Genomic DNA, 22,616 nt, shown 5'->3' on the forward strand with positions numbered 1-22,616 from the left:
ACGAAAGCAATAACCCTTCCCCTTACCCCTAATGGTAGTTACCTCTTTGAGTAAATCCCACTTCAGCACACTGTGATCACTGCCACCTAGTGGTTCATTTACCTGCAGATTCTTAATGCATGAAGAATCACTACTGATAATCAAATCAAGAGTATTACTCCCTCTAGTTGCCTCCCGAACATGCTGATATAGAAAACAATCATCCAATAAATCCCCAAAAGCCTTGCTAGTGTGTGTGAGTGACCAGTCCCCAAATTCCAGTCAATATCTGGGAAATTAAAATCCCCCATTATAAGACTCTCTGATTTACTGGCCCACTCTATTTCCCTGTACAATTTCTTATTATACTTATCAGAGTCATTAGGCCTATAGCACACTTCTACTCTCAATTTTGATCTCCCAATGCTTATGTCACACCAAACTGACTCGACACTGCACTGTCCAGCAATGTCGACTGGCTTCACTTCCTTGGATTTTATGTATTTCTTAACTAATAGCATAACCCCTCCTCTCTTCCTATCCTGTCTATCCCTTCTCATTGTACTCCCCAAATTCCAGTTCTGCACTCCTTATATCTGTGTGACACCACATCTCTGAAATCCCCACAATATCTGCCTTTGATGTTTTGAGCAATACCTCAAATTCATCAAATTTATTTTCTAAACTCCTAGCATTGGTGTACACACAAGTATACATGCACCTGTTCTTTTTCTTAGCTACTCTAACACAACCCATGTGTTTACTTGTACCCCAATGATTCTCAGCAGTCTCTGAAATATCCTGCATCTTATTTTCCAGGCTGCGGCTCATTCCAATAGAAGCAGTGCAAGAATCACTTTCACCTCTTCTAGTGGCTACTGTTAATCTATTAGTCCTTGTATCCCCCCAATCTACGACCCACCTAACACTGCCCCCTCATCTTGTCCCCTTTCTATTTAAGTGTATCCCATCCCAGTCTCTCCTGTTAACAAGTACAGTTCAGGCTGAAAAAAATTCTACCCTTTGAGCCTTGCACAATCTTTCCAGGGCCGAATTGATCAACAGGGCTCTCATCATATACTCCCTCCTATCATGTCTCTACAGGATTGCAGACACTTTCAAATTCAACCCTATTTTAGCCACTGGAATGTTAATTTTTCAGCTAAGGTTTCCAGCCCTCTCTTGGGGAAGCAAGAGCAGTGCATAATGTGACTTACTGTCATTTCAGTTGGAGTGAATTATCAAAAAAGTCGGAACTGGACATGTCATTTTATCAGTTTTTGACACTTGGCTGTGAGGGAAATAGATCCATCCTGTTTGCATCCTGTTATCATTTCATCTGAGAACCCAGTGGCTTTCTGGGCTTTAGGAGATTCAATTTTCTGCAATTTTCTATGTGCGGGAGAATTTAGCCCCACCACTGCCTGGAATTTCCACTGCGCGGAGCAGTGCCAACTTGTGATTAAATGGAAGAGAGTGTTAGTAATACATATGTACTAAGAAAAAAATCAAAACAATGGGAGATTATAATCTAGTAAAGTAGATTTCTTCACTTAGATTAATGTTTTAGTGTAGCTCTAAACAAAGAAACAATTTATCACTTCAAGAGAAAGCACTAATTTCCAGGCTGATTCACTTAGTCACAACATGCTTGGCACTCATGGTATGAAGAACAGTAGACGTTAACAAGGATGTATATGCTGGTAGCAACAAATGGTAACATCACCAACAGATTATCAGACTTTAAGGGGGAGGAGGGCATAAATAGAGCATTAGGTAACTAACGATATCAAACACACAAAAACAGACAATTTTTTTAGATAAATACAATACAACACCGAAAAAATTCGTAGAGTTTAGACCAGAATGTACAAGTGTCTGCAATTCTACCCAGGCATGTTACATTCTATATGCTGAAACCTTTAGTAGGAATTAACTCAAGACCTCAAGGATTCTGCAAGGCTTTCGGAGGGAAATTTTATCAGAATGGTTTCACTTGTAGGTAGAATGAATCTATTTTTTAGAAACAAGACATTTCAACAAAGGAGATGCAAAGTGGTGGGTTTTTGCCAGTATCATTGAAGATACCTTAAAGATTCGGGTTAACTACTGTCTGAGGGGGTAACTAGCAGTACGCCCAAACATTTATTTGGTAATACAGTATTGTGTGTACACATTTTGACAGTCCTTGTTTGTTGTTGTTGAAACAGCAAATACTGGCAAGATTCCAAGATTTTGTTTCGGATAGGAAGTTAATGCTAAGGAAACAGGCTTAAATAATTTCAAAGGGGGGGGGGGTGCCAGAGTAATAAACTATACAAGAACATTTAGTTGTACCAGTATTAGCATTAGCATGAGTAGAAGCATACGATGCAAGAAAGCAAGCTTATCTAGCATCAGCCAACATAAACCTTCCCATTTCACGGATCCATTCACTCCAAAATTGTCTAGTTCAGCTTTAAATTCATTTAAGTTGTCAACTTCCACAACAACAACAGATGGAAGTTTGTTCCAGCAATCAATCACCTGCCGGCTAAAGGCAAATTCCTGCACACCTATTCTACAACTGTCTTTCATCAATTTGAATTTATGCCCTCTCAGCTGCAGAATCTGAGCAAGAGAAAGAATCCCATTAGCTCAAACCATTCAATGCCTTATACACTTCAATCAGATCTCCTCGCAGGTGTGTCATGGTGCCTCTGTAGTCAGGTGGGAAGGAGCAGCAGTGCGTAGGTGTCATGGCGCCTCCATAGCCAGGTGGGAATGAGCAGCAGTGCGTAGCACACGCTTCTTGATTAGACCGGGGTTCGAGCCGGTCACCACCAAATACGGAGGATGCGAAAAGGTCAGGGAATGACCACCGCATATCCCGGAGCAATATGGCCTTAGTTGCTAATGCTCCAAATAACAAACAAACAAACATACAAACAATCCTCGCAGGGCCTAGTCTCCAGATGCTGCAATTTGCAGAACTTAAACCTTTCTTGGTAACAGTACCCCTTTGTTCCATTCACTAATCTTGTTGCCCTTCTCTGTATTCGCTCTAGTATCTTTCCTAAAATGAAGCTTCCAGACTATATATGCAGTACTCAAGGTGTGGCCTGCTCATTGCCTTATACAAGGGGATAATCATCCCCTTATCCCTGATAGCAAAATTCCTGTATATCATTGACAAAACAACTTGAGCTATTCTTGCAGTCTGTCTGCACTGCTCAGAAAATTTCATATCTGACTGCATAATTAACCCCAGGTCTTTTTCATTCTCCACTACCATGAGTGTAGTACTCCACAGTTGGTACGTTACTCTGGGATTACTGCTACCCTTTAAAGTACTTTGAATTTGTCGATGTTAAACTTCAGTTGGCACCTCTCAGCCCATCTGCTCAACTTTTCTAGATCCTGTTGCAGTAGTGTACCAACCTTTGTATCATCTGCAAACTTAGACATTAAGCCTGATATAAAAAGCTATTCCAGTAGTCTAGCACTACTGGAAGAGTAGTGCTAGACTACTGGAATAGCTTTTGTCCAAGCCTCAATTCAGGTTCAGGATAAAGAATATGTGTACACTTGATTTTTTATATCCAGAACCTGAATTCATTAACCAGTTGCATGGAGTTAAGGTGAGCATGTAAGGCTTGTTGTACTTGTCTTTCATTAACCTTTATACTGCATGATGAGAAAATATGCTAAGTCCATCAATATAAGGGTACTATTTACAGTTGAAGGAAGTTGTTCATGTAGTTCGTTTTGTTGTTGCATCAGTACCTGAGGCTATAATGCACTGATTACTATGTTATATCTTCATTGTTTGACTCAGAAGAGACAGGAGTTAAGATAACATAATATTTATTTATTTATTAATTACCCTGGTTGGCAAAAAAAAAATTTTTCTTTTTGCTCGCTGTTAAAATTCAGGGTGATTCCTGTAGATTTGATGTATTCTATTCACATGTATTCTATTCACATGTATTCTACCCATGTGAAATGAATGCCATGCAATTCAACATTTTAATTTCTTGTTTAGACAGCTACATAGACAGGTTACACTAGTTACATTCCAGCATGTAAGACACCACATATTACACATGGTGTTTTTAATGCTTGCACGGAATAAAATGAAAAATAGTGAAGCTAATGATTGTTACAAGTTGATCTGTGATAGTACCACAGAAAAGGTTAGTTTGGCAAAGGATGAGTCGATAGAAATCACTGGCTAAGAGAGGAAAAAAAAAAAACAAAAGAGAAGTTTTACACATATGCGAATACAAAGAAGAAAATAACTCAGATTAAATTATTGCATAATGGATGTGGAAAATTCAGATGACACAACTGATGTTGTTAGGTTATTTAGGATTTGAATTGAACAGGTACTTCACATCAAACTCATTACATTTTTTGGGGACCTTCTGGTTTTGCACCATACCAGAAGGTCCCAAAACATGCATAATAGCTCAGACACCAATATAAACTACATCAGTCTTCCTGAGCGGCAGCTTGGTGCGACTTGAATTTTTTATTGTGCATTGACAACTTACTACTGTTGGTCTAACTAATCCAAGTGGTTAAATTAAAGAGTAGAGCAGCACATGCATCTGATGTGACCCAGATTCAAGCCCAGGTAATTGCCAAACAAGGTAATAATGGTCCTGTCCTTTCTACCTTGCATTCACCTGTGACCATATGTGGTGATTCCAGAATATAAACAGAATTTTTGGCTCAATTCAGTCAAGTAGTCAAGCACAAGAGTACAGAAGCACACATTTGTGTTAACTGTGCTCAAATCCTGCACGACTGCTAAATAGAGTTAACAACTGTATTCTTTATTGAAATGATAAATTAAAAACCTCCTCTGACTTAGAATGCTGGAGTATAAACAGAACATTTAATAGCCTAGATAGTCATAAAGTTTAACTTACAAAAAAAATAAATAAATAAAATAATAATAATTATAATAAAATAAAAAAACCACAATTTACAATGAAAATAATAATAATAAAATAAAAAAACCACAATTTACAATGAAAAAAATAAAAAACATTGTAAAAATACTTTTTATAATATAGTATTGAAAGTATCCTAACAACTGAATATTGTACATTGTTCCAGATCATGTGTACCACTTCAGAAACCCAATATAAACCTTGTCAGCATCCGTGTGCAGTAGTTTATGTAATTTGATTTCATTTTTTGTTTTGCAATGACAACTTAATCGATAATCCACCAAGTTGACAATTAATTAAATTAAAAGTTAGAGACCAACTATTGTTTGTTTTGTTTGTTTGTTTGTTTCGGAATTTATTGGGCGCATCGGCAACTATGGCCATAGTGCGCCACAGAGACCAACTATTACAAAGAGCTTACAATGTCAACAAATAACAAATATCAATAAAAACAAGTAAAGATGAAAGTAAATGGTAATTATTAAAATGCATTTATATATATATATATATTGATAAAGACATATGGCATTTAAAAATTGAAAAATTTTAGACATGTTGCCTTTGCTATATAAAATCTTGAATAAGGCTCAATTGAATGGTGAAAATCTCTAAAACATAAGTGATATAGATACATAAAATTTGGGCATTCAATAGAAATATGCTTGATTATTAAAATGGTATCAAAGAGATTACACATAGGGAGGTACTTGGCCCTCATCAAAAATGAATGTGTAAAATAACATGAACTATGCAAAGCCCAAGCTAGAACAAGTTCCACTTTATGATTTGAGCAGAAACTAGACTGCCACTGTCTGATTATACGCTTAATCTGATATAATTTTGTTTGCAACCTGTCATAAATTTTGCCATTGGGAAATCAATTTCTTTTCTATTATTTGGGAGTAATATGTTTAGGTGACTAGAACAAAAGGGTTATTCAGGGTCACTGCTAACTTCCCTGTAATGTCTACTTAATAGAGTTAAAAAAGTCAGATCACTTCCCCCTGATCCCAAGTAGCTGAAGATCCATTAGAAACACATATCAAATTAAGGTTCCAAAAAACAATGCAGCCTCTGATTTACATGGGACATAACCTCATTATTGAAAAGGCTTGCAAACAACTTCAAGAATCTGTATATATATATATATATATATATATATATATATATATTCAAGCTCTTCAAGCTCTTCCTTGAATTTATTCAAAACTGCCCACTTCCAAAACAACAATTGGAGGTTTGTTCCAACAATCAACCACCTGCAAGCTGAAGGCTTGCAGGTGGTTGATTGTTGAATTTGAAATTCAAATTGATTGTTCAATTTGAATTTCTGTCCATTCATATGTGCAGTCTGATCATGAGGAAGAGTGCCATTAACAATGGGCTTGCTCAATCCATTCAAAGCCTAAAACATCAATAAGATCTCACAGATGGCCAGTCTACACATTCTGCAATTTGCAGAATTGAACCCTGTCTTAGTAAGACCAGCCTTTTGTTCCCTTCACCAATTGCACTGGCCTTCTCTGCACCCATTTCAGCAGTTCTACATCCTTCTTAAAATGAGGCCTCCAGACCTGTAGGCAATACTCAAGATGTGACCTTATCATTGCTTATACAATAGGATGATCACCTCCTTATCCTGCTAGCAAAATTACTGTGTATCATAGACGAAACACCCATGAACTGTCCTGGTAGCCTGTCTACACTGCTCAGAGAACTTCATATTTGCTATAATTCGCTATAATTTCTAAGCCCATCTGCCAAATTTTTTACATACTGTTGCAGTAGTTTACCCTGATTACTGATATTAACTACCCTTCGAACCTTTGCATCAACTGCAAACTTAGATATTAAGTCTGATATACCTTCATCAATTTCATTAATAAATATAAAAAACAAACTGAACACTGTGGTTCACTGTTGTGCTAATTGTTGACTTCACTAATAGCTTCAGTCCATGAAGAGCAGTATCAATTAATAACCACTCTCAGTGTTCTCCCACTCAACCATCCCTTTTCCATAGCAGCAACCTGCTCTTAATGCCACATTGCCCCAATTTATATAGCAGTCTGTTATGTGCAACATCAGGAAAAGCTTTCCTGAAATCTGAGCATATGATATCAAAATTACTTTTTGCATCTAGTTCCTTTATCACTGCATCACTGTATTCAATCAGACTGATCAGATGAGATTGCCCCTAACAAATCCATGCCATGACTGCAGTATAATTGCAATCCTGTCTAGAGCCCTGCATTACTTCTTTATTTATTTATTATTTTTTTTTATTATTACTCCAGAACAGCCGAAGCCTTACAGAGGAGGAATATAACAATACAGTAGCAATACAGTAATAATTCTATTTACAGTCAGTATACAATGTCAAATATACAAGGTCAATATACAGCATATACAATGGAATATCTATGTTACAGATGATTTGCATTTAAGCAACGCTGGGTGACAGAGCAGAGATTTTTGTATTTCTAAACACCTTTGTTGTTATATTTTCTTGTTTGCTCACAATGAATAGTTATATTGATTGAATTGTATTATTATTATAGTTATCCATTTTTTGTATTATTTCTTATTATTATATTTATTATTTTCTTTGTTTATTGAAATATTTACAGTTAATATATATATATTTTTTGTTTTATTTTTACTATTATTATTAAATTAATCATTTATTCTTATTTTCTAAATCCTTGATTGTAGAACCTTTGCAACTCTTTTTTTTGATATTGATGTCTTCAGCGAGAATATCAATGTTGGATTCGTTTAGCAATTTTGCAGTTCTATTGAAATAGTGGAATTTAAGTTGAATGGCTCTAATGTCAGCAGATTGTGTCTTCTCAAGGCTCTTGGAGAATAGTTAAAATTGATGAGGAAGAGCAGCTCGGGAGCATCCAGCTTTCCAGCCACCAGATGCAACAGAAACTTGCAGTCTTCCACAGCCCTTCTCTGAGAGAGTGGTACCATCCCAAAGTGAATGCACCATTTATAATAAGATTTTGTGTTCGATTCCAATCTACACTTGTACACTAGGAATCTGACTATGGATTTCTGAATATGTTCCAGTTGTTTTATAAGAATTTTGGTGTGAGGATTCCAGATCTGTGAGGCATATTCTAGAATTGGATTAAATATCATTATGCAAGCTGTTTTTATGAGCTGTATATTGGTAAAGTCAAAGCAGATTCTTTTAAGCATTCCAAGGGATCTGGAGGCCTTTGCTGTCTTATTTACATGTGTGTTGAAGTTTCCCTTAGCAGAAAACCATACCCCCAAATCTGAAACCTCTTGCACTCTCATTATCTCATGATTATTGGTTTTATAGGTATAATTAATCTTGTGTTTTTTATGATAGTCTGCAATAGAGATGGTGCAACATTTGTCTAAGTTTAGTTTTAGGCCATTGTTTGTAATCCATCGGGTGATAGTGTCTAATCCATTTTCCAGTATTTTGCAGTCTTGTATATTTTCAAGTCATCTGCATATGAGAGCACTTTGATGTCTACATGTTGCGTACAATCTTTTATGTCATTAATATATATTACAAAAAATAGTGGTCCAAGAGGAAAACCCTGTGGCACTCCCCTTTGTATAAGAAAAGTGGAGGAGTAACTTCCTTCAAAAAGAACTCTGCTTTTCCTGTTGTTGTTGTTGTTATTTGGTTTTTAGGAGCATTAGCAACTAAGGCCATATTGCTCCGGGATATGCGGTGGTCATTCCCTGACCTTTCCGCATCCTCCGTATTTGGTGGTGACCGGCTCGAACCCCGGTCTAATCAAGAAGCGTGTGCTACACACTGCTGCTTCTTCCCACCTGGCTACGGAGGCACCTTTTTCCTGTTGTATAAAAAGTTTAACATAAGTGATAAGGCATTACTTGATATACCTATGTGCTTTAATTTGAGGCAAAGCAAATTGTGTGGTACCAAATCAAAGGCTTTTTGTAGGTCCAGATATAAAATGTCTATCTGATTGTTATTATCAAGGCTATGTTTGATGTCAAGTTCTATGGAGAGTAGGTTAGTCACTATTGACCTGCCCATAAGGAAGCTATAATGAATGTGGCTGAATTTCTTTTTCATAAAGCAGCAGAGCTGAGAGTATATGATGTTCTCAATGATCTTGCTTAGCTTTGTGTATGGGTCGAAAGGAGGCAGGGCTGTCTTTTGCACCCTTTTTAAAAAGTGGGGTAATGGTGGTTTCCTTTAATTTTGCGGAGAGTGATCCCTTTTTTAAAATGGAATTTATCAGATGTAGAAGTTTTTGCAGGACAACAAAGCAGTGTTTCCAAAGGGCCATGGGAAGACTGTCAGTGTTTGTGTCATAGCTTAATTTGAATTTATTAAGGGTATTCAATAAAATTTTTGTATTGACTTCAAATTGTGTCAGGATATCACTGAAATATGAGGAGGAAGAGGTGTTATCCAGCTTACTATTGTGGTCAGAATTTTTCAGTATATATTTCACTGTAGTATTTTGCAAATTCTTCTAATTTAATGGTCTATATTTTGTTCATATGTTTGTGGTTTTTATAACCCATTTTCCAATGCCTCCAGAATGGATCCATATCATGCCTGTTTAGCATTGCATTTTATAGGTTGGATAAGTAATTTTGGTAAGCCAAATTGATTTTTTTTTTTATCTGACTTCTTAGGTTGGATTTATCTGACTTCTTAGGTTGGAAAACTGGATATAGTTGTCATGTCTCTGTGTGTTTTTGTATTTGATGAACATTTGTTTTTTTTTTCTTAAGTAATTGAATTATTTCTTTTGTGAACCACACAGGAAATTTTTTAGTGTTTGACTTTGTATGGCTCTAGGGTGTATAATTTTTGATAATTATGTCTAAGTTGTCATACAGCACATCCAAAATTGTATTGGGATCTTGACTACTAAATAAGGATTGCCAGTTAGCATTTGAAATTTCATTTCTAATTTTGTGTTAAGGGGATCTCCTGAAATTATAGGAGCATTGCCTGACTTCATTGATGATATGCTTGGTTTTGAGATCAAAGTCAAGCAGTAAGGCTAGATGATTCGAGTGGAAATAACTGGAAGTGTAATTAATATTTACGTCAAAATTTGTGAATACTAGGTCAAGGAGTTTCCTTTTTTCTGGTAGGGAGTTTGCATTTTTATTTCAGGTTCAGTCTGAGAAACATATTCTTCAGAAACTGAAGGATACTTTAACCAGAGACTTTATTATTACCCCTGCAACTGAAGTCAAGCTAAGAGGTCTGTAAATATTCATGTCGCATTTTGATTCCCCTCTGTGAATTGGGGATATATGTACACTATCTGCAATCCATAGGGACCTCCCATAGTTTTAATGATACTCTCATAATTATGGCTAAATGTTTGCTTACCTCCTTTGTATAATATAATCAGGTAGATCACAACTCCAGGTGACTTTTTTTTTTGTTAAGCTTCAACAATTTCTCTTTCACTTTCCTCTCAGTTATCACAAAATCATTTAGTTTCCTGTTAGACTTTGATGAACTTCTGCCATTCAGCTCCTGAAAGAACTCGTGTTTGAATATAGATGCAAAATACATATTCAGTTTGGCAGCAATCTGCAGGATCATCATTAACTTAACCACAGACATCAAATGGATGATTCAACCACCTCCTTCTACTGTAATATAAGTGAAGATGTCTGCTTCTTACCATGGTGCCAGAGACCTCTCATAATCTACCTTAACTTGCCTAACCTCCTTTGTGACGATTACATCAAGCTACAAGGAAGGTTAGGCATATAGTTCAAAGTCTTCTGTATCATCTGATAATTTATATTTGATAATTGAGAGCTATTAAGTGCTCGATAATTCCTATATTCTATTATATTATAAATCAACAGAGATTACCTTTATTTTAGATATAGGAAGCTTCTTTTCCAACTCTCCTAGTCCAACTGTTTAATAAATATGGACCGATTATTTCTTTCGGTCCTATAGCTGGACTTTTGAGTTAAATTTAGGGGTCTAATAAAATTAGGGGTCTAATAATAAAGTTGAGTTGCTCCGTTCCTGTGAACATGATGCCCGAAAAGTTCTAGTCCGACTTAAGGAATGTAAAGAATAATCCCCCCCATATCCAATTTTATTAGACCCCTAAATTTAACTCAAAAGTCCAGCTATAGGACCGAAAGAAATAATTGGTCCATATTTATTAAACAGTTTAGACCTCAAAAATCTAATTTTATGCCAATCCAAGTAATGGTTTCCATGCTGCCAGAAGTATGGTGTTTGTAGACAGCAGTCATGAGCGCTCATTGTTGAGACCGCACGGTCTGAACACTACGGTTCTGACAGTGGGGAAGATGTCCCACCTGCTTTACAAAATGGATATCGCCATCCTCAAGAATTATTAGCGAGTTGGACTAGGAGAGTTGGAAAAGAAGCTTCCTATATCTAAAATAAAGGTAATCCCTGTTGATTTATAAGATAATTTATATGTATCGCATGCATTTTCTTCTCCTCTTTCAAGGAGATTCATTAATTCATTTGACATCCATTTAGGTCTATGTCTGGAATGGTATTTCATAGTTGGTATCAAAAAGCCGAGTAGCTTCTAAAATTACTTCTCTGAATGCTAGATTGGTTCCAGTGCATGGAATTCAAAAACTTTCTGAGACCACTGCAGTCATATTTACAAAAACAAAAGCCCTGCTCTTTGCCCTAAACGGCAGTTACATATTTAAGTAAATCTCATGTTAATATACTGTGATCACTCCCAACAAATGGGTATTAAATTAAAGATCCTTAATGGATGAAGAGTTGATGCTAATAATCAGATCAAAAATATTGCTTTCTGTCATTCACTCAACAAGTAACACAAGTAGGTAACTCAACAAATAGGGAACAAGTAACTCATATAATAAAAGCCTAATTTGCAGAAGAATTGACCTCTGAAATTCTCTCCCAAATCAAAGCATTCCCACTACTCTGAGCCTGTTACTTTTTGCTCTAGTCTGAGGCATGACTTTTGTCTAAATTAAACAACTTAGACAAAAATTGAAATGAAGTGAAAAGAAAATAATAACACTACTTTATAGTTTATGGCCCTAATAAAACAGTTATGAAGTTCTAATTTGAACAGAACTATACACCTATGGAATTATATAGAAGACAACTACTATTGTTGTTATATTGATAGCATACATGGCAGTAGACTGTGTTCCAAGAAATTTTGAAAAACATACAAACAACTAATTAATAAACTTTATCAAGAAACACAAATAACAAGTGCACTATTAATTTTAAACAAAAATATAACACAAATCAATAAGTTTTAAATAATAATAAACATGCAAAACAGTGACTTTGCATTTGGCTTAAAAATAATGCACAACTCACATTCCACTATAATCAAGAACTATGGTGTACAGTTATTGAAAAATGCAACTAATCTTACCTTTACTAATAACTTCTTATATAAAGAATCTCCAGCTAAAGAAGAAGTTGCTGTCACTTTTATAGTAATGTAACCAAGCTTGAGAGGAGTAATCAGGAAAGACACTGGAACACCATCTTGTGATGGAATCTGAATCAAAATTATAAATAAATGAAACTGAAATATACATAATTGATACAAACGTATACATTCATGTTCATTCAATTAGTAATAACTATGACTTAGATTTATGCTGCAAATCATCTAAAATAACTGGCCCTGCCATCAAAGACCTAATGTTTTTATCACATCTAAATGATTGTACCTTCTGATATCACTACTTTTTTCAACCTGGATACTATTTTCATAAATCACAAAATTCTGTTTTGATTTACCCATAAGGTAATTACAATTCAACCACAGGTTTGTCATTATTTGGCAAACCTGCAATTGGGGTGTTTCATAAATATACAGGGTGTCTCAAAAATATTGGTACAAACGTTTAGGGGAGGTAGATAACATCTAAAGGAATGTGAATCGCATAGGAACCCATAACCAGAAACGTCACCATAAGTCAGTAGACAGCGCGGTAGTTGCCGCACGAAGTCATGCATCGATATATGAACTGTGAGCTGGCAGACATGCACCTAGTGTATGAATTAGCAGAGGGCAATGGACGAGCCGCTCGATTCGGTAATTCATTCCTGTGATCACGACATACAGTCGAAAAGCGTTGTCAGCTTAGGAAGGAAAATCATTTTGAATATTTTCGTTAGATTCTTTTAATTGCGTTAATTTGATTTTTAATTGTTTTAAATTGATTTGAATTGTGTTAAATTGATTATTTAATTATTTATATTTTACTCTAACGTACCGGTAAGTTGTCGATTTTTTCGTTTTTTCCGTTTTAATTTCTGGAGGTTATCATACGGAAGTGTTCTACGTACTATATTGAGGTAAACTCTTCTTATTATTTTACTAATATTATTATCAACGTAGAACATATCGAGTAGTACAGCTCTGATTCATACTATCTAGTTTTTCCTGGATGCAATCTTAACTAATAATGCTTTGGAGATTATGCTGTTTCTCAGAATTATCCCCTTAATGTGGACAAAATTCAATATTATGTGTACCTTAGTATTAGTAGTGGCAAGAATGCAAGCTTATACAGCATCAGCACAAAAAAAATAAAAATTTACCCATTTTACCTATCTGTTTCCTCCAATAGTTAGTTTGTGTAGTTCTTCCTTGAATTTATTTAAGCTTTCCACTTCCAAACGAACAGGATGGGAGTTTGTTCCAGCAATCAGCCACCTGCCGGCTAAAGGAAAACTTCCAAACATCTATCCCGTAATCACCCTTCCTCAATTAGAATTTATGCTCTCTTGTGTGTAGTCTGAGCAAGAGGAAGAATCCCATCAGCTCTGAGCTTGATCAGTCCATTCAAAGCACACCTCAATCAGATCACTGCAGGTGACTAGTCTCCAGACACTGCAATTTTTCATTGTAGGAACACCCCCTTAGTTTCCCTCACCAATCTCATTGCCCTTCTCTGTACCCATTCCAGCAGCACTACATCCATCCTAAAACCTGTATGCTGTACTCGAGATGTGCCCTGACCATTGCCTTATGCAATTGGGATAATCACTTCACTTCCTTATCACTGCTAGCAAGTTTCTTGTATATCCTTGCCAAAACCCATGAGCTGTCCTAGCATCTCTGCCTTGCTCAAAAAACTTCATACTTGACTGCACAATTATCCCCAGGTATTTTTCATTTTCCACTACCATATCTCCTTCATATTATAAAGGAATTCATAGGGTGTTACTCTATGATAAAATTTGGTCTTGGGGCTATGACCAGTGCAGAAAAAAGAATTTTGAGCTCTTGAAAATGGATAAGTTTTTTGGAAACTTTGTTAATATATTAAATAGTTTTCAAAAAACTTCTTAATTAGTCATGTTTTGAGCTTATTTTTAAATTTAGTTAGAGATTTTTTTTTTTTTTTTATGTGAACCCCAAACACGAGAGGTATTAGAACCTATAGTACTTAGTACCGTGCTTGGGTTGGAGGTTGAGAGGATAAAAGAAGATATTTGTTGACATTTTCATTCTCTACCACTGAGCTTGACTTCAACTTCTGTAGATTGTAATTTTCAGGAAATACGTATGAAGGAAGGTTGTTCCAGAAAACGGCAGTTGAATGAATAAATGAGGAAGATGAAAAGTTGGTTCTGTGGGTTTGAAGTTGGACAGTAAATGGATGTTGGCTGGTGGCGGCACGTCTTCGGACAGTTTTGAAAGAGAGAGCAAGAATTATAGAAACCAATTCAGAAGAACAGTGCCCATGGAACTATCTGTAGAAGAGGCATGCAGCAGAAACAGTACATCTATGAGAAAGCAAGTGGAGAGACTCTTTTAGAGATGAATCATTAATTAATCTAACTGCCCTCTTCTGAATGGAATCAAGAAGCCTGAGAGAGGTTTTGGGGGTACCACCCAAGATGTGGGAACAATATTCCATGGCAGGGCAGATTTGCGATTTATACAGAGTGAGCAGCTGTTTGGAAGAAAAGTAACGCCAAGAGTGAAAGAGAAAAAGTTTTTTAGATGCAGAGGAAGCAATATTTGTAATGTGCTTGTGCCAAGAGAGATTAGAAGTCAGGGTAATCCTCAAAAGAGATATATCATTTTGCATAGAAATCGGAGTGTCACTAAAGATAGGCATAGGAGCAAAAGAATCCTTTTTTGCGAGATATAAGACAAGACTGAGTTTTAGAAGGGTTGAAATCAACTAAGTTGTCTTTGCCCCATTGCAAAATTACCGGAAGATCGGCATTTAGGAAATTGGTAGCAAATATTCGAGAAGTTGAAGCTGATTGAACAGGGCAAGGTTTCTCAAAATGGAAAGTAGTATGCAATGTGCTATCATCGGCAAAACTATGGATAGGATTTCCAGTCAATGGAAGAAGGTCATTAATATATAAGAGGAAAGTGGGGGAAAGAACTGAAACTTGGGGGACACCGGCATTAGTGGAGAAGTTAGAAGACAGAGAGCCATCTACCATCATCCTCAGTGAGCGATCAGAGAGAAAACTGGATAACCAATTACTAAAAACAGTTGGCAAACCATAAGATGGAAGCTTGTTTAGAAGACCTTTATGCCAAACACAATCAAAAGCCTTTGAGATGTCAACAGCAACTACTTGTGTTTCACCGAACCTTTCCATTGAATTAGTCCATAAATGGTAACATAAGCTAGAATATCACCAGTGGATCGACACTGACGGAATCCATACTGGTGATCGTTGATCAGACGGAAGGTTTCTAGGTAGTTTAAGAGTTGGTGGTTAATTGATTTCTTCATTACTTTAGAAAGAGTAGAAGTAATTGCAATGGGACGATAATTGGATGGGAGGGATTTGTCACCCTTTTTAGGAAATGGCTGGATATGAGCAAATTTCCAAGCAGAAGGAAAAACACTTTTGGAATAAGAAAGTGAAAAAAAGGCGGCAAAGAACAGGTGTAAGTTCAGGAGCACAGGTTTTGAGAAAAAGTGGAGAAATACCATCAGGACCTGGAGCTTTCTTAGCATCAAGATTCATCAAAATCCTTCTGATATCCTTTTGACGGAAGACCACAGGAGGCATTGAAAGGAACGTGTTGGGAATGGTGGGAGGTGTTCTACCAAGATCATTAATACATGAGCTCAAAGAAAAATGGGATGCTAGCAGGTCAGCTTTATCCTTGGCTGAAGTGACAACAGAACCATCGGTTTGAACAGAGGTGGGAGCAGAGATGGGCAAAAGTTGCGGCCAATAGCTTTGGCAAGAGACCAGAATGCTCGGCTACCATTAGGGCAAGAAGCGCGTTTTCTACTCTTAGCCTGTTCAAACTCTAGTTTGGACTGATTAATAACTGCTTTACAATTGTTGCGAGCTTTGCTGTAGGCAGAAAATGAAACCGAAGAATTAGAAACAAGCCAATTACGATATGCAACAATCTTCTCTTGAACAGCCTTAGCACATTTATTGGAAAACAAAGGTTTAGATAAAGGACGAGATTTTAAAGTGGAGTGTGGGATAAAGGATTCCATTCCTGCAAGAATAATTTCACTGACACGATCTGAGCAAACTTTGACATTAGAAGTTTTGAAACAGTAATCTGACCAAGGAGAAGAAGAAAAGAAGTCTCGCAGGTCATCCCATTTTGTATTCTTGTAATGCCAAACAACACGAGGTTGGGAATAGCCATGGAATTCCATTGGAGAAGAGACTTTTTTTTTGATTTGGTAGTTTAGCATTAGCATTAGCATTAGTAGAGGCATTTGATGCAAGAAAGCAAGCTTATGCAGCATCAGCCAAAAAAAAAAAAAAAAAAAAAAAAAAAAAAAGTAATATAAATAAATAAAAATAACCACTTCCACTTCACCCCTCTGTTCGTTCGAAATACCTGTCCAGCTGAGCCTTAAACTTATTTAGGCTATCAACTTCCACGACAAGGGATGGAAGTCTGTTCCACCCACCAACCACCCGCTGGCTAAAGGCAAATTTCCGCACATCTATCCTACATCTGTCTTTCCTCAATTTGAATTTATGCCCTCTCAGGTGATTTTTCTGAGCTAGAGGAAGAATCCCATCAGCATTGAGCATGCTCAAACCATTCAAGGCTTTGTACTCCTCTATCAGATCACCCCGCTGGTGCCTAGTTTCCAGACACTGTAATTTGCAAAACTTAAGCCTTTCTTCGTAAGAGAACCCCTTTGTCCCATTCACCAATCTAGTTGCCCTTCTCTGTACTCGTTCCAGCAGCTCTACATCCTTCCTGAAATGAGGCCTCCAGGCCTGTATACAGTACTCTAGGTGTGGCCTGACCATTGCCTTATACAAGGGAATAATCACCTCCTTATCCCTGCTAGAAAAATTTCTATATATCATTGACAATACACCATGAGCTACTCTTGCAGCTCGTCTGCACTGCTCAGAGAACTTCATATCTGCCTGCACCACCACCCCCAGGTCCCTTTCATTCTCTACCACTGTCAGTGTAGTACCACAGAGTTGATACGTTGCTCTGGGGTTGCTGTTTCCCATATGTAGTACTTTACATTTGTCAATGTTAAACTTCATTTGCCACCTCGAAGCCCATCTGCTCAACCTTTCCAAATCCTGTTGCAGCAGCATAGTGTCAGTAGTGTCCTTGACAACCCTGCCAACCTTTGTATCGTCTGCAAACTTGGACATTAAGCCTGATATACCATCATCAATATCATTTATAAATACAGAAAACAATAAAGGCCCCAATACTGAACCCTGAGGGACTCCACTAATAACATTAGTCCACGATGAGCAGTGTCCATTGATTACCACTCTCTGTCTTCTCCCCCTCAACCACCCCTTTATCCATAGCAGCAACTTGCCTCCAATGCCACACTGCTCCAATTTGTGCAGCAGTCTTCCATGTGCAACAGTATCAAAAGCCTTTCTAAGATCCAAGTATATAATATCAAAGTTATTCCCTGCATCCAGTTCTTTTGTGACTGCATCATAGTATCCAATCAAATTGGTCAGGCAAGACTTCCCCTTAACAAAACCATGCTGTGTCCTAGCTATAACTGAAGTCTTGTCTAGATGATCCTGCAGTGCTTCTTTCACCAGTGCCTCCATTAATTTTCCGGGAACAGAAGTTAAACTCACAGGTCTATAATTACTTGTGTCAGCCTTTGATCCCCCTTTGTGAATTGGGGTCACATTTGCACATCTCCAGTCAATGGGTACCTCCCCTGAGTCCAAGGAAGCTCTCATAATTATGGCTAAGGGTTTGCTTACCTCCTTTGCTGCCTCCTTTAATATAACTGGATAGATCCCATCCACCCCAGGTGCCTTTCTTGTGTTTATCTTCAACAATTTCTCCTCCACTTTGCTCTCAGTTATTACAAGATTCTCTAGCTTACTGCTAGAGTTGAATACACCTCTGGCATTCCCCTCGCTGAATAACTCCTCATGTGTGAATGTCGATGCAAAATATTCATTTAGTTTGTTAGCTACCCGAGCAGGGTCATCAACAGTTGACCCATCGATCTCAAGTGGACCAATCTGATTCATCCCCTTCCTTCTAGAGTTTACATAAGTAAAGAACTCTTTGCTGTTTTTCTTCGCATCCCTTGCCAAGGATCTCTCGTAATCTGCCTTCGCCTGCCTAACCTCCTTTGTAACTTGGTTACAGATCAACTTGTATCTATCATAGGCATCCGTGTCACGTGTTAATTTGTATGTATCCCATGCATTTTTCTTCTCTGCCATATGCCTCATTAGTTCATCTGACAACCATTTAGGCCTAAACCTTGAACAATATTTCTTAGTTGGTATGTAAAGCCTAGTAGCTTCCACGATAAGTTCTTTGAATGCTTCCCATTTTGAATTTGCTGTTGGCAATATCATCAGTTGATCCCACTGTATAGAATTTAAATACTGTCTCAGTCCATTGTAGTCGCCTTTACGAAAGCAATGCCCCTTCCCTTTACCCCTAATGGTAGTTACCTCTTTGAGTAACTCCCACTTCAGCACACTGTGATCACTGCCACCAAGTGGTTCATTTATCTGCAGATTCTGAATGCATGAAGAATCACTACTGATAATCAAATCAAGAGTATTACTCCCTCTAGTTGCCTCCCGAACATGCTATTGTAGAAAACAATCATCCAATAAATCCACAAAAGCCTTGCTACTGTGTGAGTGACCAGCCCCCAAATTCCAGTCAATATCTGGGAAATTAAAATCCCCCATTATAAGACTCTCTGATTTACTGGCCCACTCTATTTCTCCGAACAGTTTCTTATTATACTCATCAGAGTCATTAGGCCTATAGCACACTCCTACTCTCAATTTTGATCTCCCAATGCTTATGTCACACCAAACTGACTCGACACTGCACTGTCCAGCGATGTCGACTGGCTTCACTTCCTTGGATTTTATGTGTTTTTTAACTAATAGCATAACCCCTCCTCCCTTCCTATCCTGTCTATCCTTTCTGTAGACATTGTACTCCCCAAATTCCAGTTCTGCATTTCTTATATCTGTGTGACACCACATCTCTGAAATCCCCACAATATCTGCCTTTGATGTTTTGAGCAATACCTCAAATTCATCAAATTTATTTACTAAACTCCTAGCATTGGTGTACACACAAGTATACATGCACCTGTTCTTTTTCTTAGCTACCCTAACACAACCCATGTGTTTACTTGTACCCCAATGATTCCCAGCAGTCTCTGAAATATCCTGCATCTTATTTTCCAGGCTGCGGCTCATTCCAATAGAAGCAGTGCAAGAATCACTTTCACCTCTGCCAGTGGCTACTGTTAATCTATTAGTCCTTGTATCCCCCCAATCTAGCAGTTTTCCGACCCACCTAACATTGCCTCGATAGCATCAGCAAACATTCTTGCACCCTTTCTATTTAAGTGTATCCCATCCCTGTAGAAGCAGTCTCTCCTGTTAACAAGTACAGACCAGGCTGAAAAAAATTCTACCCCTTGAGCCCTGCACAATCTTTCCAGGGCCGAATTGATTGACAGGGCTCTCATCATATACTCCCTCCTATCGTGTCTGGGCAGAATTGCAGACACTTTCAATTTCAACCCTAATTCACGGCTTTTTTTCATCAGTGACCTGTACTTGTCAAGTAATTCCGCCGGTCTCCTACTCTTAATGTCATTAGTGCCAACGTGTACAACTATATCACCTTTTGTGCCCTTAAAAGATGATATCCGCTCTACAACGTCATCAACTTTTGCCCCTGGCAGACATACCCTGGTCCTATTCCACCTATCCTTTTTACAAAGCATGTTTCCCGTTTCCCTGACAATAGAGTCACCAACAACTACTAGTTCCTTTGGGACCAGCGCATTCTGCCTTGGGGGTTGCCGCTGTGTTCCGCGATGACCAAGTGCAAGCTCTGGCATTGGTGTGGGCAGCTGAGAGCTTGATGGGCCCTCACTTGTAATCCTTCGAGGGCATCCACCCTATCCTTCAAGCTCTCATATAGGCCCATAACAACGCTGAGTTGTCGCCTTATCTCCTTACACTCCTTGCATCGCACACACACAAAGACATCCCCCATGGCAGTATCATGTCCCATACTTGACTGCTCCGCAAACATCAAGCAAATAGTGCATCTTACAAGGCTGTGATTCAGAGGACAACTGCCCCCCTCAGTTCTCCCCTGGGCCACAGCATTCCCATTAGCTTGAGCCCTTTGCTTTGCTGCTCTGGTTTGAGTCATGATTTAGATTTACTTTCAATAAAATTTCAATTTCTGTACAAAATTAAATCCTAAACTTGTATCCAAACACAGTTATAACGCTATATTTATGTTTCAGTAACGAGTGTTATCTACGGAATATTTACGTTTCAGTAACGAGTGTTATCTACGAAATATTTACGTTTCAGTAACGAGTGTTATCTGCGAAATCCCTTTATATAACTTTCGTATCAAGTTATGTATTAATTATTTGTTTTTACTAATTATTTATGTTACGTAACCTAAGTGGTTATATGTATAATTAATTATGTTAAATAAAATTAATTATATTACGTTTGTAATCTAAGTCGTTATATGTATTTATTTAAACGTACAATTTAACTGCTAACGAAGTTCAACTAACGCTATCTAGTACGGTATATCGTATCACAAAGGCGGGAAAATTACGAACGGTTAGCGGAGTTGAAACACGTGGAAACCTTTACCGATACTTTTATGCAATTACAAGGCCGAGTAAAGAATAAATACACCAAATTAATCAGAAAATCACAAAATAATGTTATACTACTAAATTTAAATCAAAAGTTTTAGAAAAACAATAATTTCAAATCAATAATTAACAAAAATCCACTTAGCGGCTTTGAAAACGACCGTCTCTAGTAGCCTCGTCAGCAGACTGTTGTTGTTGTTGGCAAACTGTAGCAAACTGTAGTTGTTGGCGCATCGGCTTCTGTGGCCATATTGCACCTCCCAAGGTTTTTTTTGCAGTACTTTGATCCAAGCCCGAGACGGGAATCGAACCCGCGACCTTTGGGTAGGAGAAGAGACAATCACCAAGTTGAGATCTGAAGTGCCTAAAGAACGTCTCACTTCGACCATGTACTTAGAAGGGTTGTTTGTGCGAAAAAGATCAAGCGTACTGGCTGTATGATTAGGATTATCCGGTATTCTTGTAGGTAAATGAACGATCTATGCTAGGTCATTAGTAATTGCAAAAGCCTCAGCATCTCGACTGCTGGGTTGGTGTGACTAGAAAACGGAAGCCAGCTGGAGTTGCGAACATTAAAATCACCAAGGAAAATTACCTCACTGTTAGGAAAGTTGGACTGGAGAAAGTCAAGTTGCAAAGAGAGGAAGTCAAAGAGCTCCAAGTGATTAGTGGAGTTGGGAGAACGGTAGAGACAACAGATGAATTTGACACAATGAGGTAAAGATATTTTAAGCCAGAGAAGATCAAAGAGAGGAGATTCCAAATTGCTAAGTCTCTGACAGGGAATATCAGAACGGACATATGCACAAAAAAGAGTCATACAGCGAATAATTTGGGCATCTGAGATGAGCAATAGTTGAATCAACCGATAACTGAGATTCTGTCAGAAAAAGTACATGGGGTTTGGCAGACTGCAAGTGGAAATGGACATCGTTGAGATTAGAATTGAGACCACGTGTATTTGTGACATGAATTAGGAAGTGCTTGGGAGGTTTGGATCTTTTCGCAGATAAGCTTGCTCTATCAGTTTCACAATTCATGGTGTATTCAATAGTAAGAAAAAGGAGGTGGGACATGCTGTATGAAGTAATGAAATTTTTCGATATGGCGTACACGTGGTAAGAATATACCCAAATCCTTGACATAATGTGGCCTCGACAATGCTCCCCGCATACACACTACTTGGACTCCCTCCAGTCGCTCTCTGGCAGAGTAGAGGTAGCATGATTAAACACTAGCTTATCTGGAAGCCTCCTAGAGAGTTACCAATAGGTTCGGTCTAGTGTACTAACTAGCGGCCGGCCTGCGAACACCGTTTTAGAGCTGTACCCTCGAAATGTAAGGAATATTGGATCTTGCCACAATGTTCATCATAACCTCAAAAGTCATCACTCATATTGCATGATGGAAGAGATAGGGAAGGGTTGACAGGAACTTAGCTCTAGAGACTAAACATGGGTTCCACCACTTCAAGCCTCCAATAAGCAAAGTGGTAGTATTTCACCGGTTGATGAGAGATCTACCACCTAGTACTGCCTG

At 37.8% G+C, this 22,616-nt stretch overlaps 1 protein-coding gene across 2 annotated transcripts in view; it reads right to left on the bottom strand.

Annotated features, from left to right (window-relative positions):
* Positions 1-22,616, bottom strand: part of LOC150079048 (CD109 antigen-like) — a 1,092,235-nt gene that overhangs the window by 379,484 nt on the left and 690,135 nt on the right. For both annotated transcript variants that reach the window (XM_090384122.1, XM_090384121.1), the window contains exon 22: positions 12,344-12,472. In XM_090384122.1, coding sequence (XP_090240248.1) covers positions 12,344-12,472 — 129 coding nt within the window. The remainder of the gene's footprint in view (positions 1-12,343; positions 12,473-22,616) is intronic.

Source organism: Mastigoproctus giganteus, chromosome 10, assembly GCF_048544385.1.
Source record: "Mastigoproctus giganteus isolate SK-2022 chromosome 10, ASM4854438v1, whole genome shotgun sequence".
In the NCBI taxonomy this organism is placed as follows: domain Eukaryota; kingdom Metazoa; phylum Arthropoda; class Arachnida; order Uropygi; family Thelyphonidae; genus Mastigoproctus; species Mastigoproctus giganteus.